This window comes from Liolophura sinensis, chromosome 9, assembly GCF_032854445.1.
Source record: "Liolophura sinensis isolate JHLJ2023 chromosome 9, CUHK_Ljap_v2, whole genome shotgun sequence".
In the NCBI taxonomy this organism is placed as follows: Eukaryota; Metazoa; Mollusca; class Polyplacophora; order Chitonida; family Chitonidae; genus Liolophura; species Liolophura sinensis.
In genome coordinates, this window is record NC_088303.1 from 4,574,244 (window position 1) to 4,600,565 (window position 26,322).

Here is a 26,322-nt window from a genome sequence, read left to right on the forward strand (position 1 = left end):
GAGCCTTGACGATTTTCTTTCCTTCAAGCATCAAATAAATTGTTTGTATTTTTGTCGATATTCTACAGACGTAATGTTTAGAGAAACAAATACTCTTTAGCCCTGTATTATTAAAAATTTCCAAATATTTTACCCCTGCTATTTGACACGGTCTATTGGTCATCACACAATATCTAGTTTTTTGGCTTCTGGAAATACAGGACATAGTAAAATGTATTCTTGAAGGGGAGAAATGTTGAGCTTGGACTATTAAGTTGTCTTCTGTTGTTCATTTTGCCAGATTTTTAGCATTCTGTTGATCTTAGATAGGTGTTTTGAGGTTTGTTTGGAATCTATTCTACTGGGAAAATTGTAAATTCAGTTGATGAAATTCATCTAACAGCTATCACTGTAAGACAAGTCTAAGAGCCTCCTTCAGCAGGAATCAAGGTTAATTATAGAATAAAATTACACAAAAGTAAGTACACAGTGAAATGCGATTTTATTGTTCTCTTCTTTTCACAAAGCATTTATTTTTCAGTTAATTGCGTGTTCAGACATCAAAATATGAGTTCTGTTTTTACATCCTCAGCTCTTAAAACCTGGACCCTAAATTACGTGTTTTCCATACTGGTGGCTTCTTCCTCGATTTCAGTAACGGCATCCGTGTTAGCAACTCTGTCAATATCTAGGTGGTTAGTTACCTCCCCTGAATCACTCTCCATACAACAGTCAACATTGTCTTTGTCCACAGCAGCTTTCTCCGCCAACTTTTCAGCCTTTTTCGCCGCAACTTGTCTTTCTACAAGAAGAGAGACATAGAATTAGTCATGGTTTCCACACAATGATTGTGAAATTGTGCAGAGTGTGAGCCTTTTCTGTAAGCCAAACTGACACATGCTTTTGTTAAGTCTTCATTGTAGTGCCATAGTTAACCACTCTTCCCATACTGGGGATCTCACACTAATCTCCTATCGTTTCTCCCATTCCATAAAGTATGTAAAACTACAAAAAGATGGCGTCTTGGTGGAAGTGACACATGTACACTTCTGTCTCTCACCTCCGCATCACTAAGCTTGTGCACCATTACGCATGACCTTTGTGAGCTTTGATCAACTGCTGTTTCTCCTGTCATAATGTTGTTTAAAGAGATACACAATCGTTTTTCAACCACCTCAGTGACCAATATTTTAAAATATTCTGAGAGAACTATGGGGTGCAGAGAAATAATTTGCACAGTTATTTGAAGCTTTCATCTTTAATGACAAATAAATCATTTTGGGTGTTATTTTTATAATAATTATATGCATAAATGTCACTGAAAAAAGGGCTTTAGTGATTGAAAAGGTTGATGATTTACAGTATGTCGTCTAGTGGCTGCTGAAGTATCATGCCAAAGACACCGGACATGACACTTGACTCAGTCACATTAAACCGACACCTGGCCAACCAGTCCTGTTCCCTTCCTCTAACCTCTCCGTGCTGAGCGCCAAGCGAGGCAGTAACGAGTGTCATTCTAAAAGTCTTTGATATTACCCGACCCAGGTTTAATTCTAACTTCGTGGGGGAACACTCTTACCACTAGGCCTCCAGAGAGGTTCAAGTGATTTTGAGATGTATATAAAAAGTTCCTCTTGATAAACTTTGTGAGATGAACTTCCATTAAGCTAAAGTGGTCACAACCAGGTGATTGAGATCATACGACATGGTGAAAAAACTCAGTGAAACAGAGCTGAGATGCCATGGCTCTAAAGTTTTAATGATGAAGACTTTTTGAGTGGAAGAAACTTAGGAAACTGGCCACTCACGCTGTCCAAAACTCTACAGCTGACCAGTACTTGAGACCCCAAAACTAAGCACTGTCCGACAAAGAAACAAAGCTGTCAATTTGTCTCAGGACTAACTGACTTTGAATTAACGCCAGTGGTGGATTGTGAGCACTTGGCCATTGCAGGTGTGATTTGTACATTTAGCCAACCACTTTATGATGATCAAAGAAGAAAAGTATAATGTGACAGCAGCAAACAAAAGATTCAGGTGTGGGATGTGACAGTGTGGCAGGGGACTGAGAGAGAAGGCAGTGTTGTAGAAGGAGGAATAATTGTTGAAAGATGTGAGAGAGAGTTAAGGGAGAAGACTGAATTGTGGCAGGGAACAGAGTTGTGGCAGGAGACTGAATTTTGGGATGACGCAGAGTTGCAGGATAAGACCGAGTTGTAAGAGGGGGCAGACAGAATTGTGGAAAGAGGCTGAGTTGTGGGAGTAGTTTTCCCACCGACATTATACGTACGGATTTCACTCAGTTCCAAACCACACAACCTCAGGTAATGAGCGCGGTCAAACTTGCCCACAAAGGATCGCAGTGACGTTTTACCCTTCCAGCCACAAACGACGATCTCGCATGCAGGTTCTGTACCACTGTGCAACAGATAATAATACATCGCTAAAGCTACAGTGAGTTTCTGTCAGAAGCACTTGTCTGCAAAGGGCATATTCAAGAGTAAGCCACAAGTATATCTAGCCAGGAGTTCCCATAAGCCATAACTGTTTATAAAATTATCGTGCATAAAAGACAAGCATTTGTTATAGCTGGCTGATGTTTCAAAACACACAAAAGAAACTATTTTTAATGATTAGCTTGAAAGTTAAATCTTCACTCCTTCCAATACAAAACTCTTTGACTCACAGGTCTGAAGGCTCGTACTGAAATATTGTACTCCCAGGACCTTAAATAAATACAAACATACACATCATAAACTAAAATAAACATTTCCAAGAATCTGAATACTGGTATACTAAGTATGTAGTGAGGTACATTTTTAGGTAATGGTTACAACTGCTGCAGTGATAACTTTATAACATCATGCAAATCCCTAATGCTGCCCACCATGCCAATCTGGGGAAACAGTTCCATTTAATGCAAAATCACGTCTTTTAATGTGAATTTTCTTCAGAACAGTAGAATTGAATGAGTGCTAAGGGTTTAACGTCGTAATTTTTCAATCATATGGCGACGAAGGAGTCCTTAAAGTGTGTGTAACGAGCCTCCTTGTTGCAGGACGGATTTCAACCTCTCTTTCATCTAGTGCTGCTTCACTGAGACGACTTACTGAAGGCAAGTAAGCCGCCCCACTGAAGCCATCATACTGGTATGGGTCAACTCATTGTTGCACTATCCCCTTTAAGGTCTTAAGAGTGACCCTACCCAAGGGTTTGACCCTGAATCTACTGCCTGAAGCAGACGCTCTACAAGTAGAATTGATATGTGAACATTTGTATACCTCATAATATTCAAATGTCAATGTAGAGTGTAATTTTGCCTGACTTGAATTACCAGCAAAAGTTCAATCTGGTCTTGTCCCTCAAAATCTGACCACTAAAATGCATGGACTTTATCTAATTACAAGTTTATAGGGTTTGGGAACAATAATGCTTACCCAAATCCTTTGCCTGAGTTTGCACAGATTCACTCATTTTATCCAGGTAGGGGTTCTCCTCGGTAAGTAATGTCACGAGATCATCCCGTGACAGCTTCAGACGACGTGATGTTGAGAACTGACGCATCACTACTAAACCCTGAAAACAAATGTTCACTACTTAATGTCATTTCGCTTGTTGCACAGTTTGACTGTTGGATACAACATTTGGCCAGTATTAAAAGTGACATTACTCAAGCTGTGTGAGCATTTATTTCTCAAAATTAATAATTCTTATTAATTGACAAGGTGCATTATTACTTGAATACAGTTAATTCGACCTGGCAATATAAACCTCCAGAGCAAGGCTGTATTGACTGAGCTCTAACAAGGATAGCTCACAACCTCCAGAACAAGGCTGTATTGACTGAGGCCAAATGAGGATAGCACACCACCTCCAGAGCAAGGCTGTATTGACTGAGCTCAAATGAAAATAGCACAAAACCTCCAGAGCAAGGCTGTATTGACTCACCTCAAATGAGGATAGCACACAATCTCCAGAGCAAGGCTGTATTGACTCAGCTCAAATGAAGATAGCACACAACCTCCAGAACAAGGTTGTATTGACTCAGCTCTAATGAGGATTGCACACAACCTCCAGAACAAGGCTGTATTGACTGAGCTCTAACGAGCATAGCTCACAACCTCCAGAGCAAGGCGGTACTGACTGAGCTGTAATGAAGATAGCACACAACCTCCAGGGCAAGGTTGTATTGACTGAGCTCTAATGAGGATAGTTCACAACCTCCAGAACAAGGCTGTATTGACTGAGCTCTGAGGATAGCTCACAACCTCCAGAACAAGGCTGTATTGACTCAGCTCTAATGAGGATTGCACACAACCTCCAGAGCAAGGCTGTACTGACTGAGCTCAAATGAGGATTGCACACAACCTCCAGAGCAAGGCTGTATTGACTGAGCTCAAATGAGGATAGCACTCCAGAGCAAGGCTGTACTGACTGCGCTCTAACAAGCATAGCTCACAACCTCCAGAGCAAGGCTGTACTGACTGAGCTCTAATGAAGGTAGCACATAAGCTCCAGAGCAAGGTTGTATTGACTAAGCTCTAACGAGGATAGCTCACAACCTCCAGAGCAAGGCTGTACTGACTGAGCTCTGAGGATAGCTCACAACCTCCAGAACAAGGCTGTATTGACTGAGCTCAAATGAGGATAGCACTCCAGAGCAAGGCTGTACTGACTGCGCTCTAACGAGCATAGCTCACAACCTCCAGAGCAAGGCTGTACTGACTGAGCTCTAATGAAGGTAGCACATAAGCTCCAGAGCAAGGTTGTATTGACTAAGCTCTAACGAGGATAGCTCACAACCTCCAGAGCAAGGCTGTACTGACTGAGCTCTGAGGATAGCTCACAACCTCCAGAACAAGGCTGTATTGACTGAGCTCTAGTGAGGATTACACACAACCTCCAGAACAAGGCTGTATTGACTGAGCTCTAATGAGGATTGCACACAACCTCCAGAACAAAGCTGTATTGACTGAGCTCTAATGAAGGTAGCACACAATCTCCAGAACATGGCTGTATTGACTGAGCTCTAATGAGGATTGCACACAACCTCCAGAACATGGCTGTATTGACTGAGCTCTAATGAGAATAGCACAAAACTTCCAGAGCAGGGTTGTATTGACTGAGCTCTAATGAGGATTGCACACAACCTCCAGAGCAAGGTTGTATTGACTGAGCTCTAATGAGGATTGCACACAACCTCCACAACAAGGCTGTATTGACTGAGCTCTAATGAGAATAGCACAAAACTTCCAGAGCAAGGTTGTATTGACTGAGCTCTAATGAGGATTGTACACAACCTCCAGAACAAGGTTGTATTGACTGAGCTCTAATGAGAATAGCACAAAACTTCCAGAGCAAGGCTGTATTGACTGAGCTCTAATGAGGATTGCACACAACCTCCAGAGCAAGGTTGTATTGACTGAGCTCTAATGAGGATTGCACACAACCTCCAGAACAAGGCTGTATTGACTGAGCTCTAATGAGGATTGCACACAACCTCCACAACAAGGCTGTATTGACTGAGCTCTAATGAGGATGGCACAAAACCTCCAGAACAAGGCTGTATTGACTGAGCTCTAATGAGGATTGCACACAACCTCCAGAACAAGGCTGTATTGACTGAGCTCTAATGAGAATAGCACAAAACTTCCAGAGCAAGGTTGTATTGACTGAGCTCTAATGAGGATTGTACACAACCTCCAGAGCAAGGCTGTACTGACTGAGCTCAAATGAGGATAGCACACAACCTCCAGAACAAGGCTTATTGACTGAGCTCTAATGAGGATTGCACACAACCTCCAGAGCAAGGCTGTGTTGACTCAGCTCTAATGAGGATTGCACAAAACCTCCAGAACAAGGCTGTATTGACTCAGCTCTAATGAGGATTGCACACAACCTCCAGAACATGGCTGTATTGACTGAGCTCTAATGAGAATAGCACAAAACTTCCAGAGCAAGGTTGTATTGACTGAGCTCTAATGAGGATTGCACACAACCTCCAGAGCAAGGCTGTATTGACTGAGCTCTAATGAGGATTGCACACATCCTCCAGAACATGGCTGTATTGACTGAGCTCGAGGATAGCACACAACTTGAATCCTAACATAGTATACAGAAATGCTAATAATCAAATGTTTTTGCAGCGCCTTGGCATTGGCCTTCAGGTAGCCATATTGACCTTCGACCTTTTGCTTGGGGCCAAATACAGTGTATGGCCAGCCAAAGGCCAATGCTCGGCAGAACAGAAACAATCTTTCTTCTTCCGATTAATGTGCTGCTCACATCACAGACAGGTAGTTAGTGAGGGTCTGTTGTCTGCAGAAGCAACCGAGTCCATACTTATTCAGAGTGCGTTTTTGGGCTTAGGCAAACGTAAATTTGGCAGCAACGCTACCAAAGAGCTCACATGCAAAACTTCTGCTGAATACACAAAATACTTTAGTTGTGAATTTGGTACTTTAATATGCACAAAGAGCCAACGAAAATGCCCCTTGTGTCATTGTGCTTTATATGCATGTATATCTTCAGGTCTATACGTGGAGTACTTTTTGAGATAGCACCCCTAATGTTCTGTTTAACACTGATCCCAATGCACTAAGTCATGTACCGGTATTTTTATAATTTATAGTGTTTAAGGTGCGCACAGCGAATTAACGACAAAACATCCCGCTAATGTAATAGTGCTCTACAAGTGTGCAAAATCTAAGCTCAATCTTTTTGAGATAGCACCACTAATGTTTTAACATTGATCCTTATACACTACATATAAGTCAAGTATTTTTATAATTAACAGTTTTTATTTTACAGGGAATCAATGGTAGAAGATCCCCCTAGTGTTATTGTGCTGTACATGTGTATAAAACCTGAGTTCAATGCATGCTGTACTTTTTAAGATACCACTTGTAAGATTTTATTGCTTTCCCTGTTATTGGAAGCCGACGTCGACGTTGGGGCTATGACATAAGCTACACATGTACTTTGTACAGGGGAGCTAAAAACACAACCACAATTAAACTGCTTTGCAGAAACAGAGGAAATTCACAATTTGTTTACGAATACCTTATCACACAACAATGAACACACCACAACTTGAGATCTTTCCAAAGAAATATATTTCATTGACTAATGATTAATGCGATATTTTTTACTTCCATGCACAATGGCAGCGAGGTCTCCTTGTACAGAAAACCAGAGAAACATTTTTACTTCCATGCACAATGGCAGCGAGGTCTCTTTGTACAGAAAACCAGAGAAACATTTTTACTTCCATGCACAATGGCAGCGAGGTCTCTTTGTACAGAAAACCAGAGAAACATTTTTACTTCCATGCACAATGGCAGCGAGGTCTCTTTGTACAGAAAACCAGAGAAACATTTTTACTTCCATGCACAATGGCAGCGAGGTCTCCTTGTACAGAAAACCAGAGAAACATTTTTACTTCCATGCACAATGGCAGCGAGGTCTCCTTGTACAGAAAACCAGAGAAACATTTTTACTTCCATGCACAATGGCAGCGAGGTCTCTTTGTACAGAAAACCAGAGAAACATTTTTACTTCCATGCACAATGGCAGCGAGGTCTCCTTGTACAGAAAACCAGAGAAACATTTTTACTTCCATGCACAATGGCAGCGAGGTCTCCTTGTACAGAAAACCAGAGAAACATTTTTACTTCCATGCACAATGGCAGCGAGGTCTCTTTGTACAGAAAACCAGAGAAACATTTTTACTTCCATGCACAATGGCAGCGAGGTCTCTTTGTACAGAAAACCAGAGAAACATTTTTACTTCCATGCACAATGGCAGCGAGGTCTCCTTGTACAGAAAACCAGAGAAACATTTTTACTTCCATGCACAATGGCAGCGAGGTCTCCTTGTACAGAAAACCAGAGAAACATTTTTACTTCCATGCACAATGGCAGCGAGGTCTCTTTGTACAGAAAACCAGAGAAACATTTTTACTTCCATGCACAATGGCAGCGAGGTCTCTTTGTACAGAAAACCAGAGAAACATTTTTACTTCCATGCACAATGGCAGCGAGGTCTCCTTGTACAGAAAACCAGAGAAACATTTTTACTTCCATGCACAATGGCAGCGAGGTCTCTTTGTACAGAAAACCAGAGAACAAACAAACACATCTCTTTGCCAGGTACATGTACCTCACAATCTTCCTGACTTAAAGCCACAGTGGTCAAACCAGCCCAATGACTGGTCAGGATTCAAGAACAAGGCTTTCAGTGACAGTGGTCAAATCAGCTCAATGACTGGTCAGCGTTCAAGAACAAGGCTGACAGCGACAAGTGTTCAAACCAGTGCAATGACTTGTCAGGGTTCAAGAACAAGGTTTTTAGCAACAGTGCTCACACCAGTGCAATGACTGGTCAGGATTCAAGAACAAGGCTTTCAGTGACAGTGGTCAAATCAGCGCAATGACTTGTCAGGGTTCAAGAACAAGACTGACAGCGACAAGTGTTCAAACCAGTGCAATGACTTGTCAGGGTTCAAGAACAAGGTTTTCAGCAACAGTGGTCACACCAGCGCAATGACTTGTCAGGGTTAAAGAACAAGACTGACAGCGACAAGTGTTCAATCCAGTGCAATGACTTGTCAGGGTTCGAGAATGAGGTTTTCAGCGACAGCGGTCACACCAGCGCAATGACTTGTCAGCGTTGAAGAACAAGACTGACAGTGACAGTGGTCACACCAGCGCAATGACTTGTCAGTGTTGAAGAACAAGACTGACAGCGACAGTGGTCACACCAGCGCAATGACTTGTCGGGATTCATGAACAACGCTTTCACCGACACAGCCTGTGACGGCCCCCAAGAAATATATAACTACAGTCCTTCATGAAGAATTTCAGTAATATCCAGACTAGCAACCATACACCTGTACCTCTTGTGCCAGCCGAAAATCACACTGGGGGACCAGGGGAGAGGGGCTACGTCCAAAGATTTTCACCCCCAGATTGATGAACTGAAATATACAAACAGTATTAGAAATGAAAACATTTCATCTACGTGATGAAATTGAGGTCAGAAAAAAATGTTTAAAGCAGTGCATATACATTGTATTAAACTGATGGAGCTACCTTCAATAAATAAAGCTATTATCATTATTATCTGGAGTGGATTATTTCAAATTTAAAGAAAATGTTTCACACCAAGCGATCAAGTAAATTATCCATCTGAAACCTTCTATTAAAAACTCTGACACAAAAAGCTACAATTTTCTCAGACAAGAGAGAGGGCATGACGATGATCTGACATTTCATCTTAATTACCTTTACACGGTCTTCATTATGCTGTACGATGGTCTTGATGTGCTCAGACACAAAGTACAAGTTTCGTTTTTTTTCCGTCAGCACACCGGTACATCAACTGCTTCTCTGGGAACTCGGCGGAAATACCGAAAAACGATCTAGGTGGAAATAAGAACACTGATTTAAAAAGCTGTAGTGACATGCATGGTTAAACTATGTCCATATGCTACTTCTCTTCAGTGTTCTAATCTGGAAGCTATCTCATTCTCATCCATTCGGGATTTTTAACAAGTGCAGTGCTACCTGATCCTAATGATATACTCCACCCAACCTACACGCATCTTGATCTGACATGGGGCGGATCCTACGGCACCATCTTGATCGGATGTGAGGCGAATCCTACAGCAGCATCTTGATCAGATGTGGGGTGGATCCTACGGCACCATCTTGATCGGATGTGGGGCGGATCCTATGGCACCATTTTGATCGGATGTGGGGCGGATCCTACGGCACCATCTTGATCACATATTATGCGGGTCTTGATCAGCCAGTACATGTAGTTATGTTCAGACCATTTTACAGCACTTTAGCATTTGCCTACACGCTAGATGTTAACATGACATGATGTATTCTCAGTTTACTAACCTGGTGAGGCAGGCCTGCTGACCAGAAAAGTATTAGTAAATGGTCTATCTTTTGCCTAACTTTCACTCATTTAAGCCAGTAAAAAAGTGTGCTAACCCAACGCAAGGCTTCCAAGTTTTGCTTTCCTGTTTCTCAACGAAGTTTATTTGTTTGTTAATTGTAACCACAATCCCGGACAACAAGAGATGATAAAGGTTCTTTCCAAAAGCTCTGCTAGATTATAAATTCCCCATTCACAGTGCTCATATTACCATTGTTTACCAGTTTTGTTATAACTATGCCATATACTTAGCACTTCAACTGACTTCCTGACAAAATTTTACGCGGACAATAAACATATTTCGGCTATGGTTTTGCATTTACCAAATAACTGCGGAAGCAGGCAACAACTTGATCTGCATATTGTCATTATTATGTGTGAATTAGTAACAATGCCGGGTACTAGACCTTTCTGTTTATGAATATTTTTTTATCCCGATTAAGGCTGATGTCGAACAATGCGGCATTTGTTAACAATAGGGCAGTTTCGAGTTGGAACTCTTTTATACATAAAGGTAGAAAACGTCCAACTAGATCATGTGACCTGTAAAAAATGTTAGGCCACTATTTTTGATCACATTTACTATAACATTGGGGTGTGAAAAAGTTCATAAAAAGTAATTCAGACTTCACAAATAATGAAGAAAGTTGAGGAGCTGAAGGTTTGTGAACTTGAAAAGTTCCTAAAGGAAACAGGTGTTATTTGTGCCTCTTGAACAGGGTGAGACAGGTGACTTGTAATGTCAACAAAGGTTGCGGATGGTACACCCGTCTTGACTGTATGATATGAACATATTCCACCAATATTATGCCCTTCTTACCCAGATTTTCCTACTCGCATCTGTCCCAGATATATCGTTAGGATCTAGCAGTACTGTACTTAATGCAAATGTCACTCTCTTGGTTTTACTGTATGAAAACTTAATAATCCATTTATTTCCAAGGATTTCAAATTGCAAGTTTATCTCTTCACCCAAGTCAGAGAAAGCCATCAACTGCATCTGGAGAGGTTTCCTAATAGGCAAACAGGTTAAACAAAAGATACTACCTGCACTTGAAGTACATGGACAGGTTGTGTAATACATGTAAAGGCTATGTAATACATGTACAAGTTAAGTAATACACGTACAAGTTAAGTAATACATGAATAGACTAGGTAATACATGTACACGTTAGGTAATACATGTACAGGCTAGGTAATACATGTACAGGCTAGGTAATACATGTACAAGTTAAGTAATACAAGTACAAGTTAAGTTATACATGAATAGACTAGGTAATACATGTATAGGTTATGTAATACATGTATAGGTTATGTAATACATGTATGATTTGAACATATGATATGATAACTTAAAACTGAAATGTGCAATATCTGCTGTATATACACATTCGTCCAACTTCAAACACTACATATCTGATAGCATATCAGGTTTGGATATGTGTATCCACTCAGACAAGAAGATCCCGTCAACATCTGTTCATGTCCTTTAACAAACTCTGATCCTCTAGATCATTATCATTATCAGGGCAGATCTCTCAACTTACTTGATGGGAGGCCAGAACTCTTCCTCTACCCGGAAGATCACAACAATGCTCAGGTTATATACCAACAGGGCAGGTCTCTCAACACTTGATGGGAGGCCAGAACTCTTCCTCTACCCGGCAGATCACAACAATGCTCAGGTTATATATCAACAGGGCAGGTCTCTCAACACTTGATGGGAGGCCAGAACTCTTCCTCTACCCGCAAGATCACAACAATGCTCAGGTTATATACCAACAGGGCAGGTCTCTCAACACTTGATGGGAGGCCAGAACTCTTCCTCTACCTGGCAGATCACAACAATGCTCAGGTTATATACCAAAAGGGCAGGTCTCTCAACTTACTTGATGGGAGGCCAGAATTCTTCTTCTCCTTGTACGAACAGAAAGGGATCCTCTTTGTACATCCCCATCCTCTGTTTCTTCTGCTTGGGTGCCCTTCAGAAAGAAGGGTGATACAACTGTCAACATCTTACTTCTCTGTCTTTATGTAAACTGTCCGAATTTCAGGCTTTTTCTAAGCTTTCCTATTACTTGGTACTTGTAACATCATTTTATTAGCTAAACTCCCACATATACACAGAAGTGCATCAAGCAGTTAGAAGGATATAGGAAAGACATTTCTCCCACAGAATATCAATATGCCTTATACACTAGCTCAGACTGATTCAGTAATCAGTTAATAGATCAACCCACGGGGTGCCAAGCTCATTCTCAATTTTTAACCTTTTTCCAGGTACAACTACCACAAAATCCTTACATTTTTGGGGCTTTTCCAGGTACAACTACCACAAAATCCTTATGTTTATGGGGCTTTTCCAGGTACAACTACTACAAAATCCTTACATTTTTGGGGCTTTTCCAGGCACAACTACCACAGAATCCTTACATTTTTGGGGCTTTTCCAGGCACAACTACCACAAAATCCTTATGTTTTTGGGGCTTTTCCAGGTACAACTACCAAAAAATCCTTACATTTTTGAGGCTTTTCCAGGCACAACTACCACAGAATCCTTACATTTTTGGGGCTTTTCCAGGCACAACTACCACAAAATCCTTACGTTTTTGGGGTTTTTCCAGGTACAACTACCAAAAAATCCTTACGTTTTTGGGGCTTTTCTAGGCTCAACTACCAAAAAATCCCTGTGTTTTTAGGCTTTCCAGGCTACTTTCAATTTCCAGGCCATCAAAGCTTGTCAAGGCCATGTACAAAAACCCTTACAGTTTTCAAGACATTTTCATTCATATATATGTACTGTAGTATGGAACTGAGACTGCAGGTTTAAAAATTCTTGACTGACTGGCTGCTTGGGGGAGGCAAGTCTAGACTAAGCTGAAGTTTAGGTATTTTCAGATTTATTTGGTGTACACTCACGCGGGACTGAAATTTGATGGTTGAACCAATGACTTATCTCCACCATCAGCCAGTCAATAATAATTCTGTATTCCCTCAAGGGTGAGAGAAATTGGACATAGCTTGTGGACAAATCCCTATATCTGGGAAGAAACTTGAGAAAGCTCCAAGATTCCAGCCAGCCAGAGATACATTCAAGCAAGTTGTCCTAGACACGTATGTTTGTAGTTATCCTGAAAAAATGGTTTAACGCCAAATCAGCAGTATTTCAGCCATATCCTGGTAAGTAATTAACTTGAAAGTCTGTATATAAATGTATTTATTAGGTCTTAAATGCACAAAGTTTTATGTCCAGAGGGAACGGGCTAGGGCAGAGTGGTTAAGGATATTGTTTTTCAACAGTCGAAAGCAGGCGAAAACAAGTTGCCCACACCTATGACCTGTGTTTTAGCACATTATTCAAGGAAATTTCTGAAACGTCTCCACGCCAAAATTTAGGCTTTCTTGGAACTTGATATTTTTGAAATTTTTTTTTTTCATTTGAAAGGATAACAGTGTTTAGATCTTGAGATTTATGTGTAAACAGATGGGTAGTTTTGGACATGTGAAAAAAAATTTTCATATTTCAACCCAAGCACATATACCACTTACTCTTCTGTCACATCTCCCTTCCGTTTCCCTTCTAGCTGAGAAGAACTGGCATCTCCCATACCATTCCCATGGTTACTGGCAGCCATCTTTGACTTGCTCTCAGTTTCCCCACTGTCGTCCTTGTGAATGACATCATGCTCATCTGCTGTTGACGTCAAAGCTGCATTTTCAGCAGCTGTTTTAATGTCACTTTGATTCGTTTCTTTATGACTTGTGGCAGTTTCATTCACTTCTTTTTTATCTGCGTCAGGAACAAAAAAAACCCCAGTAAATAAAACACACACACACAAAATGCAAAAGTTACGAATTAAGGGATTATTTAAACATGTGTAATGTTAAGCAAAATTTATAAAGAAAGATTTATCTCTGGCTGTTCTGTGTGCTGTTTGAGGTTGAAGCCATGCTACCACCAGAAAACACAGTCTCCATTTTCTAAATTACAGGCTTTTTTTCAAAGTTTACTCAAACTTGATTATTATATTTAATCCGTGTGCACTACATGTAGATGTGGCATACACTGACCTGAGAACCTGTGAGTGTTTGTCCATGGTAAGGGTTTGGTCTTGTGGATAACAGCGATGAAAAATCCCCCCGTGTCCTGGTGATGTGGTAGGATTCGCAGGCTGCCATAAAATAACAACCATGTACACTGTACACACCAGACTCTGACAGAATGTGAGCTAAATATTGTCCATCAAGATTGGACAATCTTGATGGACAACCAAAAAGGAGATAAACAAACTCTTCATGATTTAGAAATGTACATAAACTCATAATGGAACTGAAATTTGCAAAAAGGTAAAAATGAGAGTACTGGTACAGCTGTGAAGGGCTGCAATCTCACCATCTGTTCATGTTATAGGTTTGGGCTTCTTTCTCTGAGGGTGGGAACATCGAGGACCGGATCTGATTCCGAAGATTCTCGGGGACTTGCTCAAAATCTGTATACCAGACACCCTTACGATCCATACACTGAAGATGCATCAAGTGACACAGAGTCAATACCACAAGTCATACAATGTCAATGCAACATGTGACACAAGGTGAATACAACAATGTCATACAATGTCAATACAACATGTGGCACAGAGTGAATCCAACGTCCTACAATGTCAATACAACAGGTGGTACAGAGGGAATACAAGAAGTCCTTCAGTTCCAATACAGGTCATATAGTTCCAACAGATGTCAGACAGTTCCAATACAACAAGTCATACAGTGTCAATACAACAAGTCGCAGTGTCAATACAACAACCCATACTGTGCAAATACAGCTTGTCACAATAACAATACAACTTGTCATACTGTGTCAATACAGCTTGTCATATGGTGTCAATACAACAGTCATACCATGTTGATACAACCAGTCATACCATGTCAATACAACTAGTCATACCATGTCAATACAACTAGCCATACTGAGTCAATACAACTAGTCACCATACCGTGTCAAATATAACTTGTCACAGTGTCAATACAACTTGTCATACTGTGTCAATACAGCTTGTCATACAGTGTCAATACAACTTGCCATAAAGTGTCAATACAATTTGTTATACAGTGTCAATACCATTTGTCAGTGTCAATACAACCAGTCATACAGTGCCAATACAACTTGTCATCCACTGACCACTCAGCAAGTCAAGTTCATTACCGTCTGCATGTTTAGTGTTGATTTTGGCCATTCAATGATTATACGAAGTCTCAACTGAAGTCATTCTATAATAAGACATCATCTAGTGTCAAGACAATAATTAACAACAGTGCTCACAGAATGGCTGCTTTCAACGTTTAAACTGTTAAAAAAATAACAGACTACAAAGAGGATTTACCTTCCATGATGACAGACCTCTGCTACAGCGTAACCCGGGTAACATAGACTCAGCCTCCACCAGTTCAATGGCACCTGTTGGGAAAACAATGCCAGGACTGGTTCTTGTGACTTGGTTTTTGTGTATTTACTGCATAAAGATGCTTTATTATACATGTCAGGTTCCCTTGATCAACAAATCATGAAGCTCAAACTTGTAGGTTTCCTACAACTTACAAGACAGGCTACACAAACAAAATCACAGTCTACTTGCCAATGTCATTTGAAACCCAGTATAGCTATACAAGATATTGAAACATGGACAGTTCATTCACATACAAAAACCACTCCTGGAATATAGCCGAGAGGAGCATAGTTTCTGCATTCAGACATACATCGAGATGTCCTGAACTTCCTGAGTTAGATGCTAGGCTGGTGAATAAAATCCTGTCATTATTCTTACAGTGATTATGTGAACTTCCTGAGCTAGATGCTAGGCTGGTGAATAAAATCATGTCATTATTCTTACAGTGATTATGTGAACTTCCTGAGCTAGATGCTAGGCTGGTGAATAAAATCATGTCATTATTCTTACAGTGATTATGTGAACTTCCTGAGCTAGATGCTAGGCTGGTGAATAAAATCATGTCATTATTCTTACAGTGATTATGTGAACTTCCTGAGCTAGATGCTAGGCTGGTGAATAAAATCATGTCATTATTCTTACAGTGATTATGCTGATTTCTTTTGCTGAAAATTATTCCTTTTACTGGTTTTAACCCAAAAAAACAGTTTTAACTACAACAGTTTTAAGAGAAAAGCCTTTACAAATACAAGCCTTGAAGCCTTCCTGGTGAATGTATTCCAGTATTACGTTAAGATTAATACCGTGTCATATATATCCTACCATCACACTTCCTCAACATTTCAGAGATCACAGCCTCATCCTCCACAGGATTCAGGGAGCAGGTAGAGTAAACCAGGCGGCCGCCCACAGCAAGCAGTTCTAGCCCACGCTTCAGCACTCGCAGCTGCAACCTGCATATAGCACAAACTGCACAGTTTAATACGTGTGTATATGTAGAGAGAGAGGCAGTCAGTGCCCACCATGTTTGCCTTGGTGCCTACTGTATTTGATATTAGGTTATTTCACTGAAGCAATGCAAACTAACATTGAGAACAGCCGACCTAAACTATAGCTGCAATAAGCTTTATAAGTAGTGGCGTTAAGCTCCTCCTACATACAGCGTTGAACGTTAACGGGGTCTAAAATCAGAGACACTCGCTTCAGAGGATACTCGTGTCATACCACTCAACCTTGGGCAATGTTATTTCAAAGCAGGAGGGTTCTCACAGGTGTTCTTTTAACTTGTCAATCAAAAGCATTAACACTAGTGAAAAAATAAACAAGACACCATGGCCAAACATACAAGAAAATTTAACAAAAACAAATAAGAAATTAGAGAGAAAAAATACAAGTGAACAAATCTGATTAGGTGCAAACATGCTTCACCCCCGCTTTGAGTGGTCATTCTCAGAGTCTTGCGCATTGGTTGATAGCGCACAGGTAAATGTAGCGGAAGGGGAATACGTCATTCAATTTATGCATCGTTTTCTCAGTTTTCTTGCCTAATAAATATGTAAAATTTTAAATTAGAGCTACATGTAGTTCTAAAATTCTAATTCTTCAACATTTAAAGTGATCAAGAATGACTAGATAAAGAGTGTATATTACTAGTCAGTTATAAGTCTTTTTTTTTCCATATCCCTCACCCATGAAGATTCATACCCATAGTAGGGTTCCACTTGCGCCACACATCAGGGTTCTTTCTCAGGGTTCCATCCCCACTGCAAGATAAAATAGAGACAAATTAATCATTAATTCTTCAAATTCTTTAACCAGCTTTAACACAACTCAAAGAACATCAGACTGTAAAACAAGGCGTCTCCATGTGCTCTCCCCAATATTACAAATGTGGTCCTCAGAGAAGACACATGCAGCTGTAAATCCCAGACAGGAAGTGTGGCATAGACAGGGGACTAGAGTTCTAACTCGGATCTCCAGTATTGTAAGCTAAACTCCCCAACTTTACACATTCTTGCAAACTTTTGAAAAGTACACATCTTTTTAAAATTAGGACTGTCCTGTCTGGGAAGATTTACAGTTTGTGATCACGTACCAAAAGAAAACTTTTAGCACAGACTAGAAGCTGTTAAAGACATATTGGAGGCTCAACTTAATGATTACAGATGTGTTTAAGCCACATGTGATCAAATTCAGTCCTTAAACCCTACATACAACATGTACCAGCCTCGTACATAAAAGGTGTGAAACGACTTTCCATCAGCACCACACAATATCTCAGAAATTCAAGAAATAAAGAGTTGTAAAGAATCTCAGTATCAATTATTCTTCTTTGTGAACATAAAAAAAATATAAACACTTGTTTTGTTGTTGTGAACGGAACTATGGTTTTGATGTTGTATTAAAGAAAAAATTTTCAAAAAGTGACAATTCCAGGAGAAAAATCCCATGCCTGATTGTCGATCATCTATATCACCCCATGTTGCAAAGTTATACACTGGATCTCACAATCTCAAGAGCGAAATGTTAACATGAATTGTGCAGTTTTTCTGATAACGGTGTAGAATTTACCTGCAAGGAACATCTGCTAATACTCTGTCATAGACCACAGCTGATGGAGTCCCAGATTTCTGCAGAAAAAAAACGTACATTTTATCTGAATTCCAAATTCCATATGAATATAACATATTTCCACAACAACAACAGCACATTCTGTTCATTGGGTTGGTGTATATTTCATTTATTCTATGGTTCTAAAAGAAAACCTCAAATTTTATAAGTGACTTATTTATTTGAATGTTGATTAATGCCATATGCAAGCAATCTTCAATTATACAATGGAAGTCAGTTTTATATTTATTAATAAATTTGATTGGCTTTTTATGAAGTGCTCAAGAATATTTCACTTATACAATGACAGCCAGCATTATGGTGGGAGGAAACTCGGCAGGGCCCAGGAGAAACACACGACCATCTGTAGACATTCTGCGGCGTTGCTGGCAGACCTTCCCACATATGGCCAGAGAGGAAACCAGCAGGGCATGACCTGAACTTGACCTGAACACAGCAACCACATTGGTATAACACATCAAACTGAAGAAAGAAAAGTGATCTCCAACAAACACTGGCCACATAAATGGTCACACGTGCATTGCGGACTGCTTACTGTCCCGAAGGCTCCAAAAGCAGTCAGACAGTGGAATCTACAAGTTACCTCAGGTGCAAGGCAAGTTTTCAACTTGCACCTTGACCTCACATTTGAGCCAACACAAATTCAAAAATTAAGTGATAAGTCAATAAAAAACTACTTGCCGGCGAAGATAAGAAAAGGTTTGGCAGTATGGTGGCATCATGGTTGATGATCATACAGTTAGGGCTCTGTAACCTTTTGACCTGGTGTGTCATCAGGTAACACCGTTTGTTGTCGTTGTCATTGGCAACAACAAACCCCTCTGGAACACATCAAGAATGATATCACTAAGGAATTGTGTAGAGAAATACTTTGAAGAATTCATATTGATTGGTTAATGTTAAATGCCTTCCTCAAGAATATTTCTAATGAAAATGTAAATGATCTCCACAAACTTCATTCATGACCAACCAAACGCTTTTATGGCTGTGCTCTATTAACTGAGCCGTTTTAGACCTGCATCTACTCAAACAGTCACTGGCACTAAAATACATTACTGACTTGGGATAGCTGTGCTCTCAGCACTGTGTAAGTATTCTATTAACTGAGCCGTCTTACACCTGCAGTCACTGGCACTAAAATACCTTACTGACATGGATAGCTGTGCTCTCTGCACTGTGTAAGTATTCTGTTAACTGTGCTGTTTTAGACCTGCATCTAAATCAGTCACTGGCACTAACATGCATTACTGATCTGGAATGGCTCTGCTCTCCTCACTGTGTTAGAACTGTATTCACTGTGCTGTTTTAGACCTGCATCTAATCAGTCACTGGCACTAACATGCATTACTGATCTGGAATGGCTCTGCTCTCCTCACTGTGTAAGAACTGTATTCACTGTGCTGTTTTAGACCTGCATCTAATCAGTCACTGGCACTAACATGCATTACTGATCTGGAATGGCTGTGCTCTCCTCACTGTGTAAGTACTCTATTCACTGTACTGTTTTAGACCTGCATCTAATCAGTCACTGGCACTAACTTGCATTACTGACCTGGAATGGCTGTGCTCTCCTCACTGTGTAAGTACTCTATTCACTGTGCTGTTTTAGACCTGCATCTAATCAGTCACTGGCACTAACATGCATTACTGATCTGGAATGGCTGTGCTCTCCTCACTGTGTAAGTACTCTATTCACTGTGCTGTTTTAGACCTGCATCTAATCAGTCACTGGCACTAACATGCATTACTGACCTGGAATGGCTGTGCTCTCCTCACTGTGTAAGTACTCTATTCACTGTGCTGTTTTAGACCTGCATCTAATCAGTCACTGGCACTAACATGCATTACTGACCTGGAATGGCTGTGCTCTCCTCACTGTGTAAGTACTCTATTCACTGTGCTGTTTTAGACCTGCATCTAATCAGTCACTGGCACTAACATGCATTACTGACCTGGAATGGCTGTGCTCTCCTCACTGTGTAAGTACTCTATCAACTGTGCTGTTTTAGAACCAGGAGCTGCACAGAGATCAAGGACCTGAAAAAAAAAAAACAGGATATATTCATGAATCATAATAAATCATTAAGGTTGTGATTTTAATACATGTCATTGATATACTTATTTATTTATCTGACTAGTGTTTCATGTTGTACTCAAGAATATTTCACTTATACAACGGTGGCCAGAATTAGGGTGGTAGGATACCACGCAGAGCCCATGGGAAACTCACAACCATCCGCAGTCTGCTGGCAGACCTTCCTACGTACGGCCAGAGAGGAAAATACATGTAATTGTGAACACTTACAGTAATGCCTGATAAGACCTGTAGATGATTATTTATTTGATTGGTGTTTCACGCCACACTTGAGAATATTTCAGTTATGCGATGACAGATAGCATTATGGTTTTTTAAACCCATACTCAAGAATATTTCACCTATGATCTCTAATATACTTCATGAAAGTCAGCCATGAAGTCAATGCACGTGATTTACTCTCACCAATGTCCGTAAAACAGAGAAGCCAGAAAAAATTTGCCTGTCCTTCTATTGGAATCTATATATTAATTTGAAAATGGTACAATTTTGTATGCTTGCAAAATAGCTGTACTCAATAGAGTCAAAAGGAATGCTTTAAAAAAGACTTTGTGTCAGATGAAATTACAGCTTATCCAGGAGTGTAAGTCTTTAGGGTTGGTGGATATATAACAAATGTAATCAGTCAGGTTAGATGTACACCATTACAAGGGCAGCTGTTTATTACATTACAAGCTGCCTGTTGTTATATGCCATACACAAGCATTTTTCATTTTTCACAAGCATAACAGCCATTTTTATGGGTTTTCCCAGCTTTGGCAAGTCTCTGACAAACTTCACCATGTATGACAAGCAGACTTGCAGACCACTGGTGCAAGATTAGCAGTCTTCCCCAACAGTAAGGCTGCCAAAATGACTTTACAAGCACCGACAATGACTGACTATCACTAAGTTCCCTACAAACAATGAGAGCAAGTCTACTAATTCCCTATTCAAGGCCAAAATTGAATCCACACCTATGTGCACTGACCAATCAGATATGTGTCGCTCTATGTTAGAGTCGACAAAACTTTACTCAGTTACTGGATAACTCACTATCCAATAGTTTGCATCACATTTAGTCTGGTTACCTACGGTGACAGACATGACAGAGCATCTTGGGACACTACATTATGTAACACCAACTGTTCACATCATATCTCACAAACTATATAATTTCAATTAGAGCTAGATGTCTACTGCAGTAGCACTTCATTAACAACTGAAATGCTCAGATAGTACAGGGAGTGGGTACCTTGTGGTGAGATTTGACATCCAGTAGGATGGGTGGGATCATACTGACAGCTTCCTGCCGGCTGATGTTGCCCTGGAAACACAAAAACAAAGCTGAATTGTAAAGTCATTTGTTCTTCAACAGTTACTTTTGAATGACATAAGGTCTGGACCATGGCGAAGTTACTCATTTCACATGATTCTACTCATCTTACAAGGTGTTTTGAGGAAGTTGGTAGGATTTCCTTTTGGAAAAAGTTTCAACACTGAAAATAATGTTTTCCAACCTCCAATTACCTCCAAAAGTGCTATTTTTTAGGTGGATTATTATAGAAATAACCTTGCAGAAAAAGGTAATGTGGAAGCAAAATGTGTGTGGTTTTTCCATTATCATTATTTTCAATCTGCATGCAATGCAATACAAAAAAAAAAAAGAAATAAAGAGCAGTGAAGTCACATCTGACATATTGTGGTGTTCTCTGAAGATCTTTGGTTACCTTATATAGCTCTTTCTTGTTGATCAAGAGCACCCACCCTCCCAGTCCAGCAATAAACACCCTTATGCATTTCTTATGTGCAGCTGCACTGCAGTTTAACCACAGCGCTTATGTGCACACTAAAAATATGATCGCAATAAAAGCCTTTAAAAGAAATTGCTGTTCGACACATGCAGATGGAAGATTCTTCTTTTTAGATATTAGCAAAGGTCCCACTTTGTACAAATTACTAAAACCACTACTTTCCATGCTGCTATAACATGAAACTGTCAAGTTGCTTACACTTTCAGTTTCTGACACGAGAAACTCATGTAACTGTTTCAGAGGCTCACTGCCACGGATTGCCTTCTTGGTCAAATCCAGCTGCCAAGCCAAACCATCAGGATACCTGCAATTTACAACGCAGAAATATTCTGTTTATTTATTTCTTGAAAATTGGTTGATTTGATTTATTTGGTTGGTGTTTTACGTCATACTCAATAATATTTTACTTATACGACCAGCAGCCAGCATTATGGTGGTAGGAAACCAGGCACAACCCGGGGAAAACCCACAACCATCCGCAGGTTGCTGAGACCTTCCCACTTACGGATCTTGAAAATTGGTGTTAAACATCATACTATAGAATATTTCACTTATGCCTGGCATAAACCACTGACCTTTGGCAAGTTACTCAGCGACTAACTTTCCCACTTTCAACATTATTTCAGTCACAGCAAGAAGATGTTTCCTTGTAGCAGGCCAGACCCAATGCCGCATAGTGCAGTGTCACTGGAACACCATGTGGAAGACACCAGACACAACACCTCATCAGGTCAAATTATACATACACAGGGCCCAACAGTGAGGGTCTATTCCTCTTATTGCTCAGCAGCAAGTTATATGGATTGTAAATGTTGAAGGCTTAAGTATGGCTCCATTCAGAACTGAACCAGAATCCACGGTTTAAGAGGTCGACGCTCTAGAGCATGATTAAGATGCAGTAATTTGTTTTTGATCAGTAAAGTTAACAGGCATCTGGTCCTCATTCCAATCTTTTTCAACATCACTGGCATCTGCAAAGTTTAAGAAACTTTGAACATCTACACATATTTTATCTTACCTTACTCATGACTCCATGTTAAAACGCACAAATTAAATGCGTTAAATCCTTTTAAATCATCTTCATTTAGTAGTTTACAAATTTTAATATACATTTCTTTTTTCAAAACACTTTTAGCCACACACTTACCATTCCATACATTTTGGTGGATCTACCTTTCTACCCTCCACTTCCACGTCGACAAACTTGTTAAAATAATGGCCTTTGATAATCTTTAACAGCTCCTGTGCTTGCCTGTTTATAGAAGAAGTCAGAATGATGATCCCATCATTTAAAATAACTTAGCATGTGCAATATTCAGACAACATAATCTGCAAACCAATCAGATAAAAAAGACGCTGCATAGCAATACTCCTTATTTCTAGTCAGTCACGATGAGAGGCAGAAACCTGACTTAATCAGAAAGTACTTCATCTCACATTCCCCACATGACCTGGATACCAAACTTCTCTGTGAAACAGGACAAACCTCTGTGGTGCATGTATGTATGAATGGGACTGAACAATTTTTCAGTCATATGACAACAAGGAGTCACATACTTTATATGTATACACTGCGTCTTCTTGTAGCAGGGTGAGTCCACCAGTGCAGCTGCACCTGTAGGATCGTGCCGAAGACATCAAACATGACACCTCAGTCACATTATACTGACACCGTGCCAACCAGTGCTCTAAACATGCTCTAAACATCTCAGTGCTGAGCGGCAAGTGAGGCAGTAAGTGGCATTTTTTAAAATATGACCCAGCCCATCTTTGATTCCAACTTCAAGGCAGGTGCTCTATTAGTCCACTAAAGCAGTTCACTCCTGTTGTGCTTATGTCGCTGCAGGTTCCAGTCAGTGGCCACTGAAACCAGAAATTTCCCTGGGAATGACGTAAGAATGACATATTACCCAGCTGCAATTACACACAGTACTCACTCTTTGTAGCCTGTTATCCTGAAAGTGACGGGCAGTGTCTCGTGAAGCTTGCTGTAAAACTGTTCCCACTCGCCCTCGGGCACTATGTCTTGTCCCTGCCGAATGAATGAAAAAATGAATGAACCAGAAAACAGTTGTCTTTCAACATGAGAATGATAACATCTAGAACCAAAAAACACAGTCAACAGATGCGTTTAAAACCAGCCAAAATAAAATTAGTTCTCATACAATATTAATATATGATTAGAATATCTTTTAAAATATTTTTAAACAAGGGAGAGGTTAGAAGGCTTTTAGGATAATGCTTGCCAAGAGGGTTGTGATCCTAATCTTTTTCACCCTCAGAGACCCCACCTGAGTTAACTGTAACTATCATAGAGCACAAAGCTGTCAGCTTGTCTGTACCTACCACAGTACTTACAGAAACAGTACACAAAACATGCCATTATTAAAACAATGTGTTGCAAGAGGATTTGCAGCTGACTTTATCTTCAAGGTTTATAGTCGGCTTTTACCTTGTAATATTTTTCCAGTGCTGGGTTTTCTGTAGGAGCAGGAGGTCTCCATCCACGCTCATCCCGGTCATCCTGTAAATCACAAGCAAACACAACCATGGGAATAAACAGTCAGGTACGGTAATTTGGAGTACTTTCTGTATCTATCATCAGAATATATCTACAACACCTTACAAATATTTCCTCAATAGCCTCATGTCATTAAATCCATCATATAAAAGGTGAACATGTTTTACAGGCTAGCTGTTTCTTTCATTTTCTGCTGGCAAGACAGATCTCACATGTCCAAGACAGACATCAAGCTAAGTTTATGCACAGCACAAAGATAAACCAATTTTGCAATAAACTTTAAGAATATTGATACAATGATTTGACAAGAGGCCTAACATTTTCAAATGCATATAATTTAATTTAATTAAAAAGCTTTGAAATCCATTGCCAAAAATTTTAATAAATACCTGCCTCAATGATTAACAAATGTTGGTTTGTGGCCATCCTTGGCCAATCAAAATTTTGCCAAACCTAATGTTGGAGCTATTTCAGACTCAGTGGCAAGTCAGAATTATAAAACACAGTCATATTGCATAGGACTATCTTGGACCATGGAGCTTCTTAGTACCTCCTTGCTTGGGATAGGATTCTTTTAGCCCTACTGCTTATTTTCTGACCCACTGAAAGCTGCTATTCTAACTTAGTATGTGTAGTCCGTCTTGTGACCACATCTCACATGGCAGGAAATTTCACACACCGTCGAGTCCATCCTTATGTTTGGTACACACTGATTCCACAAGTTATCCAGCTTTACAAGACATCGAAACGTGCACCAGTAAACCCTCTTTTAATGACAAGTCAGACGTTGAGAATTTTGAATCGAGAAGTGCAACTGACATCCGCCATGTCTCATGCTCAACCCTCAGGCAAGGTTATGTGCTGGCTCCTGACAACGAAATCCAATGTCTAGCACTTGGCGGAAGTCTGAACTCAAAACATGGCAGACCTTGGTTTCGCTTGCTTGACTCAAAGGTTTAAATGGTTGGATTACTGTTGAAAGATGCTTTACCGATGCTGACTTAGACATATTTACATTTCTGGCGTTTTAGGGAATCAGTGCATAGGTCGGGGTTCAAGCTGTTATTTTAAAGAAATTTCCTTGTGGATCTAGGTTGGAGGTTAGACCTAAGCTGGGCGAAACACCACTGGATAGTCCAAATTTTTAGATAGAACCAGATAAGCCTAACAGCACGCTGCAGCTCGTCAGCAGTCGCCCCATTTACAAGGATTAATTATGAGTTTCAGTGTGCATGATGCATGTCACGTAAGAAATCCGTGTGCACACCAGGTACAAATGAAAGTGTCAACCGAGAAGATCGAGGTGCCGAAGACTCAAAATATTGTGAACTTAACACTACATGGCAAAAACCTAACTGTGAACGAGGAGAGTGACGGTAAGAACTTGGATGTAGGTGAGACAAGAAAACAACGTGAGTCATTTAAAGGTAGCAACGTTGACTGAAATCTTTACGCCTTTTAAATGGAGCGACTTCTGAATATAACTGCAGCAAACCATCAGACTTATCACAAAATCTGCTGCAAGTTCTAGTCAGAAAATTAGGACTATCCAGTGGAGCGCCAGATTTCGTCACTTTACATATTCAGTTCAATATTCACTGTTACAGTGCCGTAAACACACTTTGGCTTGCCATTCGAATCTCACCCTAAATCTCTTAGATCTCCATGCCTTCTTCTTTGTCATTCTGCAAACTGATTAAATAAATCTGTCACACGAAAACCTTCGCTTCTACTTGCCACAGTGCTCGCTGTAAACACCTACACCACGTGTAAGTATGACTCGTACATTTTCCTATACCACGTAAATGTGTGTGTTGCCTTCAAACCCAGAGGTCATCCATAACGACTTTTTTTATTCTTTCCTGATTTTTCCTGCCGTCAGTCTAGGCTATCAGTCGCAAAGGCTGTTT

General features: G+C 40.2%; 1 protein-coding gene across 1 annotated transcript; it reads right to left on the minus strand.

Moving 5' to 3' along the window:
* Positions 1-506: 506 nt before the first annotated feature.
* LOC135474738 (RNA cytosine-C(5)-methyltransferase NSUN2-like) lies at positions 507-26,185 on the minus strand. The gene is given in 23 exon segments (XM_064754314.1): positions 507-781; positions 2,270-2,397; positions 2,666-2,705; positions 3,417-3,555; positions 8,877-8,957; positions 9,265-9,333; positions 9,335-9,401; positions 11,818-11,910; positions 13,478-13,718; positions 14,000-14,100; positions 14,322-14,449; positions 15,310-15,383; positions 16,195-16,325; positions 17,061-17,135; positions 17,944-18,002; positions 18,685-18,824; positions 19,956-20,040; positions 21,333-21,404; positions 22,090-22,195; positions 23,039-23,143; positions 23,829-23,923; positions 24,344-24,415; positions 26,058-26,185. Coding segments are annotated over 23 exon segments (2,328 nt in total). The 5' UTR covers positions 26,097-26,185; the 3' UTR covers positions 507-593.
* Positions 26,186-26,322: the final 137 nt, after the last annotated feature.